Source organism: Lycorma delicatula, chromosome 7 (genome assembly GCF_047948215.1).
Source record: "Lycorma delicatula isolate Av1 chromosome 7, ASM4794821v1, whole genome shotgun sequence".
NCBI lineage: Eukaryota > Metazoa > Arthropoda > Insecta > Hemiptera > Fulgoridae > Lycorma > Lycorma delicatula.
This window is the reverse complement of record NC_134461.1, coordinates 4,836,616-4,861,641: the sequence shown is the minus strand read 5'-3', so window position 1 is coordinate 4,861,641 and position 25,026 is coordinate 4,836,616. Positions and strand designations below refer to the sequence as shown.

The following is a 25,026-nucleotide window of genomic DNA, read 5'->3' as shown; positions in this document are numbered from 1 at the left end:
ATAATATTTTGAAATAAATTAAATTTGGAGTGTCACACTAAAAACTTATGAATATACTGTACAAAGGGCTAAAGAGTGGTGTAACTGGTATGGCTAATTAAGATCTGATTATCCTAGTTGACCAAAAGAAGGGATTTTTTTTTCAACAAGTAATTCCCCAAAAATTGTTTAAAAATATAAATTTATTATTAGTCTTCTATTTAAATGTTTACTAATCAGCTATCAAGATATTTTAAGATCAGTTTGTAAAAAATTGTAATTTCCTTTATAACTCGTAAAATAATTAAATGACCATGCGATTTGAGCATTAAACTAACTAAAAGTAAAAACTGAGTTTGTTATATTACCGGTGACATTAAGTGGAGAAGTTATTTTTGATGCTGCGGTAGGTACATGCGGTAATGGCATTGTAAGTATTACACCGGCACTTGTTCCGATCCACAAAAGATCTTTACACGCTAACAATGAAGTGATACGCAAACATGCTGCTTTATGCTGGCGAATTATATCGTCACAACCTGAAACAATATGGTGAAGTTAAAAATTTCTCTAATAAATTCTATTTGTTAGTACAAAAAATAATGATTCACAAAATTAAAAATAAATCAATTTATAATTTTACGAATATTATGTAGATTTCAAATGTCAGCATAAGTATCATACATACCATCATGCAAAAAATAATTCAGGGATTTAAATTAAACTTCATTTGTTGGTAAATGAGAATTCCTCAAAACTAAAAAATTCATGGAAAACACTGGTAAGTACATTTATTACTTATTTCAGAGGTGTGCTAACAGCAAGTCCATTTTTAGTCGAGACTAAACACCTTACTTGTTGCCAAGTGCCATAATTAAACAGATTTTGATAGTTGTTATTTTATTTTGTAGAGAAGTTTTTCTGATAGTCCTATTGCTTTTTACACATAACTTAGGCCAATGATACTCACAAACAAATAAACACACACGCACATGCATGCACACATACACACACAGCTGTTTTGACTGAAATGTTTATCTAATTAATAACCAAGTCCATACACAATTCAGTAGTTTTGCAATACAGCGAAATGGTTGATACAAGGTAATTATATAGAGATGAGTACCACCTAGTGGTTTTCTAGCTTGGTGGGTAGAAAAGATGACTATCTGAGCCGATTGCCTGTATTTAAATGACTAATGACTGTATTATTGTAGGTTTGTTCCATTACATTCAGCAGTTTATTTCTTTAAATTATGCTTTCCATTAATTATGACATTATATACTGTTTTAATTATACTGCTTATCTTCTTTTTGTTTATAAATAGTATTTGATTAGGTCAACTTCTGGCTGTGAGATTGCATTCTGTTTAAGGAATAAAAAAAAATTAATTATATAACTAAATAATAATAAATAAAACATAATAAATTCAAGAAGAAAAAAATCATATCATAATGTGTTTTATGTTTAATTTGTTGTTAAGTATTTTTGAAAGTAATAAACAGAGAAGGGAATGATTCAGCTATTTCTTTTCTACACATACCTGAGTGTTTTTAGGATTTTCTCTTCTGGTAGTAAGAAAGTTTTCAAAGAGTTTTTTTATTTTTCCTTTAATAATCACAATAATTCATAAAAAGTGGCTAAATTTTAGTAAATTTATAAATATAAATTTATAATTTTAGTAAATTATAAAAAAGACTATCTAGGTTTTTTCCTATAACTGGGTGTGTCCATATTCACTGTTATGCTCTTTTTTTCCGCCTATAATATAACAGTGATAAAAGTATTATTTTCACTTCTGTATTGCTACAAGTTTTTATGTTTTTACCCAAATTTTAACACATCTCTCCTTTCCTTCCAAGATCAGACTGTAGTTGTAACTTTGACATGTTAAACATAATTACAAATGATAAATGTGCACTGCTATTTAAGAACAACTCGATAGAACATCTTAGTCTAAACAGCTATCTGTCTACGGCCTTAAACAGAAGATTATATAAATAAAAAATTATACGGTCTGTATGAATGATTTGAAAATATTTTTTTCTTTTTTTGAAACACTCCACCATACATTGTTAAGAATTTGATAACATAATGTTATGCATCCTAAGGTCATTTTGATATTTAAAATATTCTCAAACATTAGAAAAAAAAAATTGTACCGTAAACAAATAATACGTATTTCCAAATCTCAGGGAAACCTAAAACTCACTTTTAGTAACATCTAGTTGTATAATTTCTCTGCATTCCTTTTCTTATTTTTATATGTACACAGCTTTCACATTTTTTTGCAAATTAAAAAAAAAAATTATGGACAAACAATCAGGGAAGTATTACAGATAAAAAAAAAAACACAATGAATGTTGAATAAAACGTTAACTTACATCATAAAACATTACCATAATTCTCTGAAAAGTTGTAAACTAAATAGGCATAAATAAAACCATATATTCAAAAGAAAAATAATACAAACAATTAAGTATTCTTTGAAGTCAGCCTTAAAGAAGGTTTTATTGTCGATGAATGTTGTATTCATACGATTGAATACGTATTCTTTCGAATTCTTTCTCGATTCTTTCTTTCGATTCTTTATGAAAGTAAGAGTTGTAGATTTTACAAGAAATATAAATAAAAATTTAAGAATTCATTTGCAGCCATCAAAATAATGAAGATATAATTTAAAAAAAGCTTCATTCAATAAAAACTATTCATGATCAGTAAGTATATTTTTTTTTTGTCTTCAGTCATTTGACTGGTTTGATGCAGCTCTCCAAGATTCCCTATCTAGTGCTAGTCGTTTCATTTCGGTATACCCCCTACATCCTACATCCCTAACAAGTAAGTATATTAACCTGAATTTGAGAAATCTTATAAATATTTGTTTAAAATACATATGTGTATGTGATTTATATTATGTTCTTAATTAACAATTTGACCGCCACATCATTTTGAGCCCTTTTTAACTGGCCAAGAGATACCCAATTAGGGTTTCACATAATATCAACATCAGGCCATAATAATCCATTTGAAATCGCATGAACAGCTATAAGACAACAAGGTGCTGCGTGGCAATCTCATTATGCATGTTTATCTATGTACATGTGTTCACCACATTCAAACTTAGAGAGTGATACAATTAGCGACCTGTTACGTCGACTTTTATAATTTCATTAATTATAAATAAATCCTGTTGTTAAATTTATAATTTTTAGTAACAAAATATCAGGTTTAAATGCCTAAATTTTAGTTTTTATTATTTATTAATAAAAAGCTGAAAGAGTTATAAGCTAAAGAGGATTGTTATTTTATGTTACAAACAATGTTTCAAAAAATTTGGAAGAAAGTATCCTCAGTGAGATTCCAAGAGTGCATATTAAGTGTTTAGTATGTTCAGGCTGATACTGTCAAAACTGATTTTTTTTTGTGGAACATATATTTTTACAAAAAATACATTTTTGTTCAGTTTCAGATATCAGTTAACAGTTATTATTTTTACACAGTCTATCCCAATATATATATATTTTCACATATCTTAATTTTCTTTAATATTTCTGATGTACATTCTTTTTTTAATCTTATAAAAAAAATTTATTTTGATAAAATTTTTTTCCATATTTTAACAGATAAGGGTTACTGTGTTTTTATTTAAGTACTTATTTATTTGTAAAAATTGAGTGGTTACATATTTTGTCTAGCAAGAAAGAGTAGGAGAAAACGTAAATAAAAATCAATTCCATAGTGACCTACCAGCAACAATCTCATAGCAAAAGATAAATTTTCTGATATAAATAAGAAACCGTACAATTAAGTTATAAATGAAAAAAATGCTAACATCTGCATTTATATCCTTTTTTATATGATATATTATATTCTTTCTGCCCTTAATTAATATAATAAGAAAAAATATGCCCCTCTGGGAGGCCATGAGACACCATTTGGGATCTCACATCCTAGGGCAAAAAAAATCAATTATATTACTTTCAGGTAGTAAAAACAACTATGTAAAATAATGAGTTACTATTTGCTAAAAACATATAATAGCTAGCTGGTTGTTAATGATATACTTTTTCCTGTCTTGTTACTAGTCCATGTGGGATTTCACAGCAGTCAGGTTCTTAAACACATGAAAGTACATAATTGAAATATTCATCTTTTTCTCTCTATTCTTTATAATAATATATTATAATTATTGTACTTAAATAAACATTTATTTAATAAATTCTCATATTTCTAGTTCAAAAAAAAATTGTAAAAACTGAGAGAATTTTTATTTAAGCCTCGCTATATAAATTGAGAATAGGTTATTTACACTTTTTGATTAAAAAACTCAGAGTATTTATTATCATTAAAAAAATATAATTTAATCATAGTAACAACATTATTTTACTGATTATCGATATCATAATTAGTAAATGAAACATTTAACAAAGTAATACAACAGAATTCACTGACTGAAAGATGCCTTTGGATTCTTGGACCATCTTTTGTTTTATTTTTGTTACATCTGTTTAAAAACCTATGTGACAAAACAGTTGTTTTAATAAAAATTATTAATGCAGAAAATAATAATGTTCAATGTAAGAAAAAAATTAATAAAACATTTTCCATCATCTAATCATAGATTGAATATGGTCAAATTTGATGTTTGTAGAATCTGAATTTAATATATAAAATATAATACATAGGCATCATAATAATTTTTATTATTCTTTAAGTGTACGTTGTAATCTGTTCAAATAAATAAGCAACCACCTCCCCTATGGCTCAATGAGATGAGGATATGTATGACATGTAAATAAGGTGTAGTCTTGTACAGACTCAGGTTGACTGTTCCTGAAATATATGGTTAATCGAAGCCCAATCACCAAAGTACACCGGTATCCACTGTCTAGTATAATCCTTATAAAAGTGACTAACTTATATACTAGGATATGAACCTAAGAACCTTTGACTTCAAAAAATCAGCTTTAGACAAGTGATTTGCTATGACTAGCACTAGACTAACACTAAACCGGGACAGTGGGGAATAATAATAATTTGACATAATTTCTTTTAATATTGCACCGACATCAATGAACTGTTAACAATTGATTCCGATTAATATTTTAAAAACTAAATAAATTGTTGATTATTTAAGTTGGCAATATCAAAAAAGATCTTCTAATTGTTATCTTGGCTATAAATTATTTTATTTTTTAAAACTTGAGACTGAAAACAGAAAATCTGATCATACTCTGCAACAAAATGTAAAAATTGTTATTTATTATTACTACATTACTATATAAAACTTTAATACTTTTTCTATCTTTTAAGTAACAACAGCTATTTTTATCTAGTTACGGTTATTGATGGCAAGAAAGAATAATAATAATAATTAAAAACCAAAATTTTTTTTAACAAATTTCTAAAAATATCAACTTGTATGTTTTATAACGTACTTTCAAACCATATCAACTGGATTTCAGGATTTTTTCGTTTTTCTTTTTATTTATTTTTTGTGGAAGTTCTGGTGGTCCCATTGTAAATATTTTTCTAATGAAAGTGATTTTTTAAAACGCAAAGTGATACAGTGTATGGAGATGATTAGAAGGTATTTCTTATTTGTTGCCATCATCACTGAATATTGGATCGTTATAATATGATGAAAATTGACTGATACGGAAAGCATTTTCATTTACAAATTCAAGAAAATTTGTCAGAAAACTTTTAAGGTAAAAAAAAAAAAATGTAGACACGTAGGTTTTTGCTTGTTCTCACTACTCGCCCCTCTTTATGTTTTATTTCAATTTTACTCATTCGCAATCCTCTTTCTATTCTTATAGACACAAATTTTTTATCTTCTAGAAAGTAATTGTTGGGAACAATTTTTTTCTGACAGGGAAAGCATTTTTATTTTGGCGTATTTATATTTAAAATTCATTTTTCCCTTGATGAATTAATTCATCACACAAACTTGGATGTGGGAATATGAAAAAGGATATTTTGTTTGAAACCGGAACCTCTGTATGAAAGGCTGAGATGCTACCACTCCCCCAGAGATCAACAAAATTAAGATAAAATATTTAATTCTCAACCGTTTATTAAACAAATAAATAACCTACACTTTTCATTTATAATCCTAAGCTTTTCTTAAACGTTAACATAATCAAACACGTTACAAGTTACAAGTTAGCTGTTACTGGATCCTTCTGATTCGATAACAGTTATTTTTTAAAACTCAAAGAACTTTATGACCAGAAGGAAGGATTGTATTCCACTTTCTTTTAAATCATTTGAAAAATTTAAACTAGGGGTTGCCAGAGAAAGTGATGATTCCTGTCACCATTTGGGAAGGAAATCCTTTATTTAGTGGTTGTATTTAGTTTTTGGTTTATTTTGCTAAATTTCTTTGGTCCTATTCCATCGATCCATTTTCTGAAAGCCATTTCAGTACCAAGATTGACGGCGACCTAATAGGAATATGCTTTGTGGGTTCTGGCTTCTGGTTGAATACTATGTATGTATGTTTGTATGTATGTATGTATGTATGAATGAGAAGAAATGTGTATCTATCATTGACGGCAGGATTGTGGGTTTGGGCTGGTAAGACGAGGAACTTGTATTGAGATGACTTGGTCATCTTGCCATGTCATTTGGCATACACTTTTTTTTCTTCCCTGGAGGTCTTTTTGCTTGTAACCTGAATCTTTGCATGTTATATATCTTATTAAAAAACCCTTCGAATATGTGTCATAAGAAGAGCGTCACAGTGTAGAGTATAAGTCTCTTTGTTCTTCACGTGTTCCAAATTCTTTTCATCTTAAATTCTTTTTTTCAGGCAGATTAAGTTAGGACTGGAATGGATCTTCTAGATGGTCACTGCTCACCCATAATGGGAAAAATTATATAAACAGGAAGGAATGAGAATATTTTAATTAATTGTCAAATAACATTGTGGTTATGGATTCATAAAGTTTTAAATAGGAATTAAAGTCCTAATTGAGGGCACTGCAATTGTATTTTTAAATAGACTGCACTGACACAGTGGCGGCTCATGAGCAGAAATAATAAAACTGAATGGGGTCTACATAATGCAGATGGTAGTTGTTGGTTTTGGGCTCATGATACTTGTAATAAACACAAGAAATAATTGGGCCGCTTAGGTGGAGTTTTATGCTCTTCTGCCAACAACTAAACAATCAAGTCTTCTGCAGCAATCTCATCCTACTATTATATTGATCGCCCACCCAAGTTTTGTTTGCTTCTCATCATAAAACCTACCTCCACCCTAACAGAAAAAGAGACAAATTCTATTAACATAGATCATACATTAAATAAGTAATTTCTACTTCCATATTTATAAGAAAGTAATTATCGGTTTTACAGAAATATGTTGAAATAAGTATTTTAGCTAATAATATATAAATTACTATCACTTTTTATATACTATATAATTTTATGATATAAAAAGAAACAAAAGAGGCAAACTGGATAGAATTAATAGGATTAAGGTAGATTTGGTAGTGGGGAGTAGAAGGAATATAAAGAATAAATACACCATTTAATTGTCCAGTTCATTCGATAGCTAATGAAATATAGTATTTGTGAGTAGTACATATAGAATATGTAACAGAATTCACTGTGTGTATATATATATATATAGTGAATTCTGGTTAATAAGACAATTTTTTAGATAGTTTTATGAAATAATTAAATTAATAGCTTTAGGTTATAATAAACAAGTGCTATCAAGACATTATCTATATAGACATGTTTGAATATAATTAATGAACATAAAACGAATATATAATGAATGTAATCATCTCACTTCCTGATTTAACAACTTTCACCGATTTGTTTACAAACTCCCCATCAAAGCTTACCTTTTCTTTCTTTTTCCTGTTTAGCCTCTGGGAATTACCATTCAGTATTACTTCAGAGGATGATATGTATGAGTGTAAATAAAGTGTAGTCTTGTACAGTCTCAGTTCGACCATTCCTGAGATGTGTAGTTAATTGAAATCCAACCACCAAAGAAAACCGGGTATCCACGATCTAGTATTCAAATCCGTATAAAAGTAACTAACTGCCTTTATTAGGACTTGACACCAAAGTTTACCTATCTTCCAGCAACGTTTCTTCAACCTTGCCTTCAGTAACATATAGATTGTCACAGAAGCTACATATTTTCCTTTCCGTATTTCAATAATACTGATTGTTACTACTGAAGATGGTTCTATTGAAACTGAAATGGCTATATAGTTTTATATAAAATAAAGTGCCAATTTCTGGAAATTTATAAAAGTGTTTTTATATGATGAAACAAGTTGATGCTTACGTCAATGCAAGGTGCATAATTTGAACATTTATTGTGACATGTAAATAAAAAAAAAACATTAAAAGTACAGTTTGATTAATTCCCTGTGTTATGTAATTAAATTTAAGGGTGAGTAGGTGAATGTTTATAGTCCACTTACTGCGTGTGTGTATGTGCATGCGTGTGCCTGTGGATGGGTAAAATGCTCACAAATGAAAATAACAGTGGAATATTAAGTACTTAAAATTATTTATTTAAAATGTAGTGTATTTATTTGCATGCATATATATTTAAAATTATATACTATTGATGAAACATCTGAATAAATGTTCTGCAAAGATGTTCTTGTACCTGGGTAAGATTATAAATTGCATCCTTACAATTTGAAACATTTCAAAATTTTCTGAACTGTCAACAAAGATATGTGAAAATAAGGATAAAATTCCATTTACCAAAGTCATAATCAACAGATTGATTCTACAGGTCGCTTAAGTTTGGCAGTACTGAATATGATGTGTGTAATCAGCATTTTCTAGTGGCTAAGTAACTAACAACTACAGCGAATGGTATACAATAATAAGGAAAAAAGAATAACTGGCAAAATACAATGGGTGGAGAATTTAAGAACAACCAGCAACTGCAGGTATTTGTGAATGTATGTAAATGCATGAATTTTTTTAACTGATTAATATAAAATAATACAAACAAGTAAAAAGCAATACCTACTTGTTAGCATTTTAGTAACAGCTGAAGCAACATTAACTTCAGCTAGGCAGTCATATGTATTGGCATGGAATAAACGTAGTGTTGCAGAATTTTGGAGTGATATCCACACGCCCAGTCCCGCAGCAGCTAAACAACTAATACTACGAACTCCTTCACCTCCAACACCCCCACAATTAGAACAAGCACTGAATGAATTCTGAAAAGAAACATACAAATTATCCTTTATAATTATGAATAAAATTAGGAGAAAATAGGTCTGATTTCAAATAGTTCAGTAGAATGAATTGAATTCTATCCAATACTCTGTGTAAATCTGTGTGAATCTCTGTGTAATCACTGGAGAGGAAATGATGCTAGTCTGCATTCATTTCACTCTGAGACTGCACCATATCACATAAAGAATGCACCACCTTTGCATATTCCAAAATTCTCAGCTTGTAACTAACCCTCACACACTGAACCAAAATTAAATAAGAAGGCATAAAAAATATTAAAAATGGTATAATAAGAAAGAAACTCATCTTTATATAATCAAAAAATTCCCACAAGAGATAAACAACCCATCCTAGAGGACAGGTTTAAGGCTTCCTTTAGGTAATGAAAACCCATTTTTTCACAATCTCTCAGTAGATCACAGAATTTTTATTTAGAATGGGAACAGCAATCACTGATAAAAATTTTATATTACCTGCATAAATAAAAGCTTTAACAAAAATTTATTTTCTTCAGAGATTAAAAGTATTTGAGAAGAGGCTTGGTTAGGTTTCCTAAAGAAAAACCTTAATTAGGAAATCTTTTATTTTTGCTAAAAATAAAGCCTTTAAAAAAATATAAAATTTAAAAAAAAGTAAATTTAGCTTGAAAATTAGGGTTGAAGTGAATAACACTAATAAATATCCAACTCAAAACAGTTTCCTTGATTCAAAATTATAATATCACATATGACAACAAATACTATACTTAACAATTGCCTATTGATCTCTATATTCATCTCTAATATCCTAACTTTCCTTCAACACTTTAAAAGTTTTATATATTAATATAAACATGTTTTAAAATGTCTTTAAATAAGATTTCAATTTATTTATATCATTAAATTACAATGCACAAATTCACCACAACTTCAAAAACAAAACTTTAATTAGAAAATATATACAAACTTTAATCAATTTGAATTCTTTCAGAACAGCAAATATATTTATGATGTACAGAAACATGGCCAATTAATCTGAACGCAGATGTTATTTAATAAACAGTAACAGTATTTAGACAAAAAAATCATACCTGTAAAATTTGTAAATATCTAGTAATTAATATGTCCTCCTTAATTCTTAATCATTCACGTTCACGATTTGGTATTTATTCAACAAGTGTACTACATATTTCTTTAATTTCTTTAAAATCATGAAACCAAACCAATATTATTTCATAAATGAGATCAATTTTGAGTGCTTCAATTCATTTTTGAGAATCGTTTTTGACTATTGCCTCAAGATTATCAATTGGGTTTAAGTCTGGAGAGTTGCCTGGCTTCAGGAGCACTTTAATGTTTTGTTCTTAAAAAGGTTTTCCACTTTTTTGGCAGTATGACATGATGCCAAATCTTGTTGGAACATCCATCACTTTTCAACATACCATCTACTGGAAGTAATGAACAAGAGCCTTCAAATGTGAAAAACAATCTCAAAACATTTTTTTTCTGGGGATGTTTAACTTGATTGTTGGATGTGAGCTAGTGTTATATTTCATCTGACGCTTTTCTAACGTATGAAACCCTTTGCCCTAAACATAAAAATGTGACTTGTCGCAAAACATAACATTTTTCCAGTCTTCTTTCATCCAGTTTGCATATGCTTTGGCCCACAAGAGCCTTTTTTTGCACATCGCTAGAGTTAAAACCTGTTTTTAAGCTGGCCAGTGAGCTTTCTGTCCAGCTGCAAGAAGTCAGTGTCTAACAGTTCCCATCTGTAAATTTGTTCCACTGGTTGCTAATTCATGAATTAAGTCCACAACAAGATAATTTTGGATTAAGTTTACTTTTCTCACTTACAAGCAATCTTGTGTTGGAGTTGTTTTCTTTTACAGCCTCACATTTGCCTTTCCTTTGAGGTGGAAAGGAAACTGTCTCTTTAAATATTTAAAATAAGACACATAGAACAAAAAGTATGACAACAAGATTTGTAATAAAAAATAAAATAAACTTTCTCAATCACTATTTATAACATGAAAATTGATAAATACAATAAAAAACCAAAGAACAGTAACCTCACATTACACAAACAACTAAAAAAATGGATGGTCAAACAGTGTAGCCACAACAGAGGAATAAATAAAAAATTTCCTGTGTTTGAATTAATTTGCATGCTACTGTGTATAGGGGTTATGAACCTGTACATGTCTTCTTTCCATCACAAAACACTACAGGAAGCAGACCAATATGCGTGTTCACGTAACATGTATGATATTTTATCAAAAGCATTTACTGTGTTAAAACACTAAAGATTTATCAAATAAAAAAAACCTTTTTAGTGCTAGAGCGACTTGTATGATTTTAGGCTCAAAGTATCTGTGTTATAAATAATTCCCTGACTGAGAACAATAATAGTACTCAGAGATTCCATTATATTTGAGATTAGCTATGAAAAAAATCGCTTTCAGCACACTGGTAGGTGGAGGTGGATTTTACTGATGCTAAGTACGGGATAAAAAATATTTCCACCTTTAAGTTAAGAAAAACTTCATATTTAGTCAATACGACAATGGTTGTATGAGAAAAAAAGTTTCACATGTTTAGCATACAATAAGCCCCCATCTTCTTACAATTCCAGCAACATTTTGGTCATCCCTTGCCTTAAGGGTTGGTCATATCAAAAATTGTTTCAGACAAAAATTTTAGATAATGTTTAGAGGACTAACGAACACTTTAAACCGATTCGATGCTGTGCCTATTAAGGGAGGTATGATTTTTTTTTTGTCTTCAAAACCCCATTTTTTCCACTCACTGGGCCAATGGTTGGTGATATCAAAAGACTTAATTTAGATCAATTTTAGGCCCTTATCCAAAGAGTAGTAGGAACTTTAGACCCATGGTCCGATTTTGCCTATTAAAGAACTCAACTGAGATTTTGGGTCGTTATATTTTATGTATCAATTTGAAAGTGATTGGTGCAAAATTACAGCAGTTATCATGTCCACAAGAAAGTGAAATATAAATGTATATGTAAACTTTTGAACTGACTGTGGTTTTGGGGTCTGTGGGATGTGAAACGTGAAGATATGTCAAAATTTTCAAGAAATTAAATCATGGTACCCATTACAATAGGTAGCTTTCTTATGAAATCTATCTAAAAATAGCTAGAAAACTAATAAAAACAAATGTAACATCAATTTAACAAGCAAATAAATTATAATTTATACAAGCATTATGTAAAAACGATTAATGATACGTTTAACTTACCTCGATATTAAGATTTGCTGTATTTAAAACTTTAACAGTGCTATGACATGAACACCACAATTTATCGTTTATCGGCAACATTCTAGTTACTGGAGTAGAAACAGTCCCTACAGTGACCATCTGAGGATCTGCTGTGTTCCAACCCCCACCTATAAGCAAACAAAATATTTCTTTTATCTTATTTTTACATGAGAGTTGCTTAATGCTATTCTGTGCATAGTGCACATAAAATATCTTTATATATGTATATACACATGTTTAAGATCATATTCAAAATTACTAAATATTAAGAGTCGCTTCCAAAATATCAATTAGTTTGATTTCAAGTAAATTCCAGAGGAGTAGTTTTTCTAATTAGCTCTTTAAGGTTCTATGGAACAAAAAGTTCCAATAGTTGAAAGTGAATACAATCATGCTTCATAATTTTTAAGCGTTACCATAATTCATCACTATATTTGACAAATTTATACTTTTGTTTTTATGTAATACAAAGATGATTATTTTTTTACAAAGCAAATGTCTTCTCAGAAACCTACAGTCAATATATAAAAACTATCACTACATATATATTAGTTAAATATAATAAAGTAGAGAAAAACTAATTTTACAAGGAAAGGAATTTATCAATGGAGTAGAGAACTCATTGTTGATTAAAAATATTTTCAATGATCTTTTAAATAATTTTTCATCTATACAGTATTTTCCTCTATAACATATTTTTTTAATAATTTAACCTTCATAAACGGTCAGGATCTTTTCAAGTAGATTTAACTTTTATTTTTTGATGCTAATTTGACTTTACACCTTATATTATGATTGTGAATATCTTTATTCTTCATCGTTCTTTGTTCATATTGTTCAGTAAAAATTGTCTTATTGAAAAGACTAAAAATGAATTTAATGCTTTTTTATAAAATTATGTTAAGTAACTAACATAAAATATTTAAATTACATTATTTTAATATTATGAAGTACGTATGTGTATGCGATCAAACTAATTTATAAATAATTAAATAATAATATTACTGATATTTCACACTAAGCCATTTAAATGTGACACCTGTTGGGTTGATCTACTGATAAAATTTGTTGTCATAAATCAGCTGATTTTGAAGTCGAAAGCTCTCAGGTTCGAATCCTAATAAAGGTAGTTGCTTTTATTTAAAATTTGAATACAATATTGTGGATACTAGTATCCTTTGGCGGTTGGGTTTCAATTAACTACATGTCTCAGGTATGGTCAGCCTAAGTCTGTACAAGACTATACCACTCTGATTTGTCACTGGGTTGCCTACAGGCCCTGAATCCAGAAAACTGCATGGGAAATCTGGAGACTTCCGTAATATTCATAAGAAACAAACATTTAAATGTGTCAAATTACATTATTTCATCTCATCATCATGTGACTTTTTTCTTAATGGGAAAAAAATTATACAAGTATATTAATTACATATAACTTGTTTCTTTTTAAACATTATTATGAACTTACTTAAATCTCTTGAATACACAGTAATATCACCGTTTGCCAATGAAACAAAAACTCTGTTATCCAAATATCTGAAATAAAGAAATGAAAATAATATAAGTAACATTTATTTTAATATTTTATTTTTTATATATATATATATATTGAATACTGTATAAATTCCATACTTTTATTAACAGTTTATTCTATATTATAAACATAACAAACAGAGATACAGTTTTCTTCATGACAATGGTGAAACACTTTATGTAATATTGAAGCTCCCTAGTCAGATCACTAGAGTTTTTTTTTAACATTTCTTCTAAAAATTAGATTATTCTAAGCTGCAGAGTCGGCAGATTACTTTTTTTTTATAATATACAGAATGTCCCATATAAAATGGAACTCATCGAACAGACTTCTATCAAATATAAATTTACTACCTTGCTCCCCCAAAATTTACAGGAATGCACTGGTCCATCATCTGACTTTTGGATCAATGTAGTAAATTATTACCGGCAGCCATAACAAAGCCATCAAAATTCTCAGCGCGTTGTTGGTGAGAAGACTGTTCTTAATGACAGGTAATACAAAAGATAGAGGCTAGTGTTGTATGCAGACACAGCCCCTGAAATCAATGACCTCTGTCTTGAAAAAAAAATTAGGTGGTCGTCAGCTGAGAGATTAACCTGCTGAAATCACCATTCATCGGGCGAAAAAACAGTTAACCCTACGACAATTTAAAATTCAAATAATCCATTGACTTGTTCATCTCTACAAAGAAAAACTGCTAGAATATTGTAAATTTATATAAAAATCAGCACGTGAAAAAATTTATGTATAATTGATGTACCAACAGTTTATATATGAAAAACAATAAATATTATTATTTAATATTAATAAAATAATTATTATTTAATGATTGTAAAAAAAGTAAAATATTGTTTTATAACAATTACAAAAAAAAAAAAACTTAATCCTCATAAAACGATGAGAATATTACTATTTCTTATTTATATTGCTAATAAAAATTAATTTGCTTCTTACTCTTAAAAATTAAGTAATACACTAGGACTATCTGCTTCTAAAATGTCAATCGGCTATAAAGTTGCAACAGCTCTTAGTTAAAATACTTACAGTATATTATTAATACTGAGCCAAGTAATTGTCTAAATTTTCTTTTTTGGCCTTTGGATATATGCTATGATATTACTAATTATAAAATATCTGTTTGTATATTAAATTAATAAAATGAAATTATCCAATAACAGTTAGAAACAAATAAATATTAGTAATGACACTGCAAAAAAATTTTAATTATACTTATTAAAAATAAATTAACAGTTGTTACCATATTAAAATAAACAAATATCAATTATATAATGTAAACCTTTATACACTAGAACAGTATTTCAACTCCCTATTTTAATATGTTTGGTAATTTGGAATCGAGAACATAACAGTTTCTTCGGAACAAATAATTTAGCACAGTTATGAAGAGTAGCATCAAACCGATCGAATAACTAACAAATAAGATAAGACGACTGTAACATGATAACATGTAAAGAATGAATGATCGACTTACATTATTGAATGTACAGGAGAACCGTGCTGTATTTTAACTTTATTTTTCTTAATACGGATATTGTCTGTACAATTATATACATGTATACAGCCATCCTCTGTACCAAGCCACATAGTTGGTTCAGCATCTTCACTGTCAACATCTACTTCACTGGTACAACTGACACCTCTGTTAGTTTCATCTCCCTCTTCATCCGGCTCCACTTCACCATCACTGGATGAACTATTACTGTGTTTAAACAAGTAATAAAATTTATGAATGTAATTGAAATTAAAAACAGAAATTAAAGATTGTAAATTCATTAAAAAAAGGTAATAATTAGAATATACGTCAGCAGATACTAAGATTTTATTAATAAATAAAACAATTTTTTTTCTTAATAGATCATTATTCTACAAAGTAACTACAGTAACCAGTATTTACATAAAAATTCATATAACCTTTACAGGATTTGAACCGAGTTCCAGCAACAACATAAAATGACTATCAAGATTTCTCAAATTGACCCTCATTACAATCAAAATTACTGCAGTATTTACTCGCATTACATGTGAGAATTTATTTATTAGAATATGGATGATTACATTTCACCAGTGAATATCGATAAAAAATACAGAAGCGATAACTTCAGCTGAGAATATGGGAATATCTAGAACAATGAGATTTGAAAATATAGTTGCCAAACAGACTGTAAGCAATAATACACAGCTAAATAAGGTTGCAAGTTATTATGTTTTATTAAATTATCTATGTTTTTGCAAATAAAACAGAATATATATCTTACTGGCAATAATCATATACTATCAGATTTAAAAATAATAATAATAATAATAATAAATTTGATTAGTACATTTTTTATAATTTGCAATTGATAATTAAAAAAATACAGCATGCACTTGTATTATAAGGCAACTATGTTGCGTCATTAAGGATAAATTAAAATATAAACATATTAATTAATAAAATAAACATCCTTTATAATATAAAAGATAAGCGACTAAAATATAATCGCTGGTAAATGGCAATTAACTGTTCAAAGTAAATGACTTGTTTGTAATACATGCTTAGAATTGACAATCGGAGGTAGGTGGTAATTTTTAATCATTACTTTATCGAGTAACTGCTGCAACCTGATTAAATATTTAATACAACGGTAAAAAAAATCAATTCAGTTAATTTATCCATAGCTGTAATCATAAAATAATGATAATCATTTCAGAAAAGATGGAAAAAATGTTATGAATATAAAGATTTTATGATCACAAAAATTTTCACAAAGAACTAATAAAAATTCTTAAGAAAGCTTTGTTAAAATTTGTTTCAATAAAAAATTAAACAAAAATTATCAATTCAAAATTTACACCGCATATTATTATTATTTTTCTTATAACTGTCATTATTATTTTTTGAACAAAATTTCAGCAATTTTTTCAAAATATTTATACTAAAAAATTAAGATATTGTTTAGAAATTTTGAAGCCATTACAAATGAGTAATTTTTTAAAGATTTCTTAATAATTGATAGTTGGCAAGAGAGGTGGACAATTAAAAATTCTGATTAATATGGCATTACAGTTGCATGCTGGAAAACAGTTAACTATTTCTATCCTCCCTTTATAACTGTTACTTATCAACGAATTATAAAAAACTCAACTTTTTAATCATATGATTATAATATGTAGTTTTTTTAATATTTTAGCTAGTATACTTTTCAGTAATTATAAAGTAATAAAGTTTTTGTTTTTAAAAAAAAAAAATGTATTTTGGGGTTCTGATGAGAGTTTAAATATTGACAGAAATTATCATGCTCTTCTTCTATCATATAAGGTAGAAGTGACTCATAAAAATACTAATCATTACTAGTGTTTGAATGAGAAATAGTGTGTAAGCACCTCATTGCATATAAGAAATTAATTTCAGTTTATATTTCAACTCCATTTTATTTTCACTTGTATTATTATACATTATGTATACACCATGTAATTGTATCACGTGCATTATTATACATATAAAATTCACATTATGTATTCATCATGTAAATTTTATATTGCTAATTTGATACTTTCTAAAGAACAATGAATGTCCGTAAATAGGTTTTGAGACTTTTTTTCTGTTGCGTGAGAAAAGTTTAAAACGTGCAATTTTGAAAAAAATTATAAAAATCCAGCATTTAAATCTATGTAGATTATTGTAAATTAATATGCCAACACTTGTTCATTCTTTAAAACTACCCTGGATAAGGTTTATTGTTACTAACAAGCATAATAAAATATGCGTTAATAATAATTGTATGTTTAATTAATTATTGGATAAGTAACAACAATTCAACAAGATAAGATTTAAGAAAATGAAGTACTCCTAACCCACAGTGAGTTTTAAATACTAGGTAGCATTAAGCCTTTTGTGCATGAGATAGGGTTAGTGTATTCTCGCAAAGGTCGAGGAAGACTGGCATGTAAGCAGTTTATGACATCACCAGCGACCTAAACATCCACCGCCAAACAGTTTTAAACTATTTGGAGAAAGCTGCTATAAAATGAAGCTCAGTGTTTGGGTGCCACATAATCTGACTCAGAAACGTTTACTCGGTTGATTTTTTAACTGCGAATCTACTGAAATGTAACGAAATCGAACCATTTCTGAAGCGGTTGATCGCAAGTGATGAAAAGTGGATAACCTGTGACAACAAGCAAAAAAGATTGTGGTCAAAGGAGAAGCTTCACGGCCAGTAGCAAAGCCCACACTGACACCCTTGGCTTGGTGGGATTGGAAGGGCATCATGCATCATGAGCTGTTGCCACCAGGCAGAATGATAAACTCAACTTGCGCTGTCAACAGTAAGCACGATTGCATCCAGCAATTCAAAAGGACCAGCCTGAACTAATCAATAGAAAGAAACTACCTCAGCATTTGCCTGAATGGTTTAAGGGAAGCCTTAAACAGAGTAGCATCACAGAATATGCAACTAATTATAAAATTAAAAACTGATGTAATTAAAATCTATCTTAATTAAAATATAAACAGATGAAATAATATTTAGATGGATACACGGTTATAATAAATATAAAAAATAAGTACCAAGTAAATCATAATTCAGAAGGTGTTAATGAAAATTATTTGAGAACATACTGATTTCATGTTGAATGGAGATGCAGAAAATTCAGGGATTTCTTTTTAAATTTTAATTGTTATTAAAAATTCACTGACAAACTAATATTGTTTCTGTAAAACAAAATCTTTTAACTATATATTAAATAAATTGGTTTAAATAGTTTTTAAATAATTTGATAATTTATTAAAACTAGCAATAGAAATATAACAAGGCTCTTTTTCACAAACTGAAAGAGTTATTTTGTTTAACTTACAAGTTAAGCCAAATAATTCTGTTGTTTGGTATGATTAGTGTTATTTTTTAAGAAAAAGTGACTTCTTTTTACAAAAAATTGAAACATTAAACTCCATGTAGTAATAAAAAGAAAATATCTCTAACTCTAATATAAAGCATTAGCTTATATTTTTGTCTTTATAACATTTGAAAATTAAAAAAAAAAATCATTAACTAAGGAAAGATCAATCTTATGCAGTACATAAAAATAGTCTATGAAATACTGGGATACAAAAATAAAAACAGTAATAAACCCGTTAGAAAACAGTAATGCAGACATAATTTCACCTAGAAAAAAATAAAATGTGTAGCAGGATTAAAATCCTGTTGCCTGACACCATTAATATACTGATGTCAGCATAAATAATTTAGAGAGAATTCAGTAGTGCTTATCCAATTTTTTTAATTTTTTCAGAACAAATTTCTTTTCTGTCCTTCATTTTTTTTTTATCAGAATAATTTTTCTCACTTACAGTTTAATTGAGAAATTATAAGTGATTTCCTTGAAATTTTGTACAAAACTTTTCTCCATTACTCAAAAACACCTTGAAATAAATTGATCATTATTTAAATATATTTTTTTATATGACTAAACTCTTTTTCTGTCCATCACTTCATCGCTTTAGTAAAATTAAAGAAACAGAATAGGCTCGGTCTGAGAATCATGTTTTCTGGCAGCATATAGATTTGTTGTATTATCCTTATAAAAATAATGAATTTTATTTATTTATTTATTAACTTTTAAAGTAAAACAGAATGATACCCTAAAACAGCTGCCAAACTGTGATAATCAATTTTATGGTGTATGAAAAATACCATGCTGGACCAGGAACCTTTAGATGATACACATACACTACTATCACTCCATCACAGAGGTTGTATTTATAATACCATCAGCAAATTATCAGAGGTTTTGAAATACTTATGAAAGCTGGTAGGATAAGACAATACTTACAATAAATAACCTTTCTTAAATTTATCGACATACTGATTTTTTTTTAATACTTTTAACGTATAAGAGTGCAGCGATTACTCTTTTTTTATAAATGTACATAAAAAATGGGAAAATCTTTACTTAGATTATTTTCTTAGAGTACGATTAATTAATGTAGTGATTTCTATTTTAGTTGGTCTTGGATTTGATCTCTGGTAAAAGGAATAAAATTAAATATACAATTATCTACACTATGAAGGGCCATACAAAGCCGAACATACACCATACAAAGCCAAACTATGTACACAATAAGTGTGCCACTTCTTATATGTCCTTAACATTATTTCAAGGTTTTATCACGACAAGCATAATTAATGAAACCACTTTAATAAAGTTGATAAAATAAAAGACATGATGTATAGATGTATGTCAAGACTAAACCAAATTGTACTCCAGAATCTACTTCCACAAAAATATGAACAAATACGCCTAAAGAATTAGAATATTTTATGATGCAAAGATTTATATTATTACGTTTGAAAAACAAAAAGAGCCAAGAATTAAGAATTACTGGTTTTACTAATATTACTTCTCACTAATTACTATTCTTATATTCTATTTAATACAAGATTCATCATGCACTGTCAGAACAAGATGCATTATTAATTATAACCTGATAACAAAATGCTGATAAGTTACAATATTGAGGAGCCTAAAATGTAAAAATAAAAGAATATAAAACTGGTTTGGCCAGGTTTCTATTAACCTTCAACATAAGAATATTAGTTCAAACCAACTGTGCAACTCTATTACGTATATTATAAGGCAATGATAGCAAACCTTTTTGAGAAGCAGGTCAAATTTTGTTCATTTTTTTTTTAATACTACCCTGTGTGTCACTAAGTCAGTGGCATCGCTTGGAAAGGGGGAGAAGGTGTGGTAAAAAAGGAACTAATAATTTGGAAACACTGAAAATTTGTTATCAGAAAAACCTGACAGTTGACCCTTTTTTTTTTGGTTCTTGCTTTTAAAATTCTCTAAAAAGATTTACATTCCCTTTTTGTTTTAAAACTTTTACTTTTGCAAGAAAAGAGCAAAACATAAAGGTCGATGTCAAAAAACTGATATCAACGGGGTGATACCATGAAATAGCCCACCAGGTGACACCTTATCTAGTGGCACCTCTGCACGAGTATCTGAATGAAGAAGGAATAGAAAACGCACATATATATTATGAAATATTCTTTATTAATAAACATAATTACAGATACGTGTATGTATAATACAATTTATAAAAGTACATTTAATGTGAAATTCGTTGCAGCTTATTTTTTCTGATAGTTTCTTAATATTAGGTTCATATTCATTAATTTAGCTCATTTCACAGTCAATTCATTTCCAAGTCTATTTCTGTTGGTAGATTTTAGTAAATTCATTGAGGGAAACAATTTTTCACACGAATATGTGGCCCCAAATATCGTTAAAGGAGCACTAGCAAGTTTCTTCATCGATATAAAATCGGTAAAGAATCCCATAAATTTAATATAATATTTTCAGTTTTTAGTGTGGGATCATTATAATCCCAACTAATTACAGAGATTTTTCCTTCCAATTCAAAAATCAAGTTTTCAAATTTATTTTTCCACACTATGCTACTTTGAAATTCAGCTAAAATCATGGATACCATTCTAAATCATGGATACCTAGCTACATAAATTTGGTTAACTCTGTTTCAAATTCCATTTTGTATGGAAATACAAAATAAAATGAAATGTATTTACTAAACTTTTAATTTGATTAAATCTCTCTTGAAAAGCCTATTTTATTACCCCCTGTATAATGATTAAACATTTTTTGTGTAAATGATTGTGTTTTGAAAATATTTTTGTAATCGAGGAAAATATTTCATGATTTTCATTTCCAAATCTTTAGTGAAGATGTCAAGTTTCATCATAAATATTTTAATATTTTCAAACATCATTAATACAATTTGTACATTTCCCTGAAATATTTTATTCAGTTCATTGAAATGCTGAATGATGTCACATAAGAGCACTAAATCATTAACTAATCTATATCTGAAAATTCATCATAATTATTGTTTTTTTCATTCAAAAAGAGCTTTATTTCTTCTAATAAATTGATAAACCGATTAAGAACTTGACCGCAACTGAGCTATCGACATTGTTGTATGTCAAAATCTCAGAATATTGGCATTCAATTGCCTCAAATAATTGCGCAAATTCTCATTAATATCAAGAGACCTCTTGTGTTTATAAAGTTGATGACTTTTTACAATCAGCATTACATTGGAAAATGTTTTTAAACCTTGCTTCACACATAGAACTTGCTGGTGTATCATACAGTGAAATTCAATCAGAGAATGTCTAATATTTTGCTTAAGCTGCTGAATAAAACCAATGTTTTTTCTCACCATATTGTATATTGTTATAGAAACAGTTTTCTGTAGATCAATATCATTTCTTTAATGCATTATCAAATTCTTTAAAAAATCAAGACCGGTACATTTCCCTTTCAACATTATTGATTCATTAGCTCTTCTTTCATAATATTGCCTGATTTATATCGAGCAAAAATTGCTAGTTATGCATAACCATTTACATCATTACTTTCATCTAAAACAACTGAATATATTTCTGCATACTTCAAGTAGTTATGTGTTTGCGAAGAAATATTTCTTTCTAATTCTATTACTCAATCTTTAATTGTATTGCAACTTATCGGTAACTCATTTATATGTTTTTTTAAAAAAAAGTCTCTTTCTTTAAAATCTGTAAACAAAGTAGCACTAGATTCTAAAAATAATTATTTTATAAACTCTCCATCTGAATGAGGTTTCCCATGGCGAGCAATGCAATGCACTACTTGAAAACTAGCAGCTGTTATGTTATTTTTTTAAAAAGAAAAAGTTTTTAAAACACTGGTTTGTGAACGATTCTGTTTTTTCTTTTGTAAAAAATATTGTCTACTTTCTTCATTTGTTGAGAAGCCGAGATTTGAATGCAACTTTCAAAATGTCTTTTTACATTACACGTATGAGAAGTGTCTTTTTCATTATAAATTGGACACAAAGTCACTTTATTCTTTTCAATCACACTGTATTTATCAAACCGTTTGATATAGTTTGTCGACATAATGCAGGCCTACAGCTAAAAATACTGGTATTTAGAATACAATAATTTTAAAAGAAATCTCTTATTAATATACTTTATATACTTTCATTTATAGATGAGAAAATTTAATAATAAAAAAGTTAAATTATTAAACGCTGACCAATAAAGTTGAAGTAAAATAAAAATAATAATAAAGTTGTGTTAAACACTCTTAGATGCGTATGCCAAGACTACCGATTAGTTCAATACTGTGAGCTGGTACAGCCCTGTTCTACAATACAACGAATGTGTGCCAAGTTTATGACTGACCGTCATGAGTCATACACAGGTGCAGTGTTATAGAAAATTAGTTAGCCATCATCCGCTTGGAAATATTCTTTTTTTATAAATTTCACATTAGATATTTATACTTTAATTTTTTAATATTTTCAATTATCTGTTCTCTCTTTTACGATATAAAAAATAAGTTTATAAAAATCAACACACGGATCAAAGCCTTAGTGGGTCATAGGTTTGCTACCGCTGTTATGAGGTTTCTCAAACTTTACTCTTCACCAAGGACAGATTTTGATGAATTTTTTTCACGATGGAAATTTTTGTTAATGGTTTTGTAATTTTTTTCTAGATCGTTTAAGCGGATGAATTAAAAATAATAATAAATACATTGTATACATAGATGATCTTAAATTAAAAAAAAATTGCCATTATGATTGCTTAGTTTAGGATTTTTATAGCAGTAATGATATAAAACTAGATGAAATTCTGAAAGTATTTTTATGCAAAAATTCAAGAAAATCAGCCTGAATTTAGTTTAAAAAAAATTATACAATTTCTTACATTTCAGAAAACCTTTGCTCACATACAACTTGGTTCCTTTATATTTTTTCTGTATTACCTACTTACTTTTATCAAAAAGCAACTTTTGATATTTTCCATTTCTGAAAAATTGTTTTTTTTTTCAACGGGTAGGACTTTTTGTAAGCCTAATCATATGGATTATTCAGAATTGATAAAAACCTTTGTGAATTTCAAAAAACATACGATTCAATACACGAATCCTTATTTAAAATATTAGAATTTACAATCGACAACAAAACATTAAATATTATTAAAGAAACCCTAACAGAAACAGTTTCAGAAGTTAAAGTTTTAGGACAAATATCAAAACCTTTTGAAATAAAAACAGGTGTAAGACAAGGAGATGGTCGGGTCTATCCCCAATACGTTTTAACTGTGCCCTAGAAAGGTTTTAGGTGGAATAAAGAATATCAACATTTAAGAACCGATGTAAATATCAAAACAGGAACAAAATTTAAATTTCTCAATGAGAACATATTAGTTTTAGCAGATTATTTAGTTATCCAAGTTAGAGATACAGATGAAGAAAAAAATCAAAATTCAAAAATTACAAGAATTCACAAGTAAAATTGGACAACAAATTCTTTTAAAAAAAGAAAATGGTTTTCAAATAGCAATAGAGTTTTCATAAAGAAAACTCAAACGTTCAAAATTTCAAAAGAAAAAACAATTAAGGTATTTAAAAGAAATTGAAATATCTAGGGAAAATTATAACACCAAATGTCTCAGAAGAAATAAGAATGAGAGCTGGAGTTCAGAAGGTGAAAATAGCGTATCATCAAATATAAAAATCTGAGAGATTACAAGACGGTAATACTTCTAGAAGCTCTAGATGAGCAGAGTTTACAAAAATTTTCAGAAAAAGACAACAGCAAAACAGAAAAAAGAATTTTTAGAAAAATACACAGTGCAAAATATTAAAAAAAATTATAAATTAAGAACAGAGGAAATTTATAAAGAAACAATAAGGAAAAGAAGATAAAAATTTTATGGACACCTGTGTAGAACAAATGAAACAGATTAACTAAACAAATTTTTAATTTAAAAAAAAAAAAAAATTAGCTGGTTTACAGAAGTAGAAAAGAATATGAAAATACTAGATATATTAAAATGCAGAATTGTGAGCAGACTAAATTTCAGTAAAAGGATAGATGGTTCTGAATTTCCAGAACAGAAGAAGAAAAAGCAAAACTGTATATGGTGTGA

General features: G+C 28.2%; 1 protein-coding gene across 4 annotated transcripts in view; it reads right to left on the bottom strand.

Moving 5' to 3' along the window:
• LOC142327741 (rho guanine nucleotide exchange factor 17) overlaps window positions 1–25,026 on the bottom strand; it is a 247,187-nt gene that overhangs the window by 5,021 nt on the left and 217,140 nt on the right. For all 4 annotated transcript variants that reach the window (XM_075371042.1, XM_075371043.1, XM_075371041.1 and 1 more), the window contains 5 exons: window positions 15,510–15,737; window positions 13,949–14,016; window positions 12,460–12,608; window positions 9,003–9,198; window positions 348–518 (listed from right to left, as the gene is read on the bottom strand). In XM_075371042.1, the coding sequence (XP_075227157.1) occupies window positions 348–518; window positions 9,003–9,198; window positions 12,460–12,608; window positions 13,949–14,016; window positions 15,510–15,737 (812 nt within the window). The remainder of the gene's footprint in view (window positions 1–347; window positions 519–9,002; window positions 9,199–12,459; window positions 12,609–13,948; window positions 14,017–15,509; window positions 15,738–25,026) is intronic.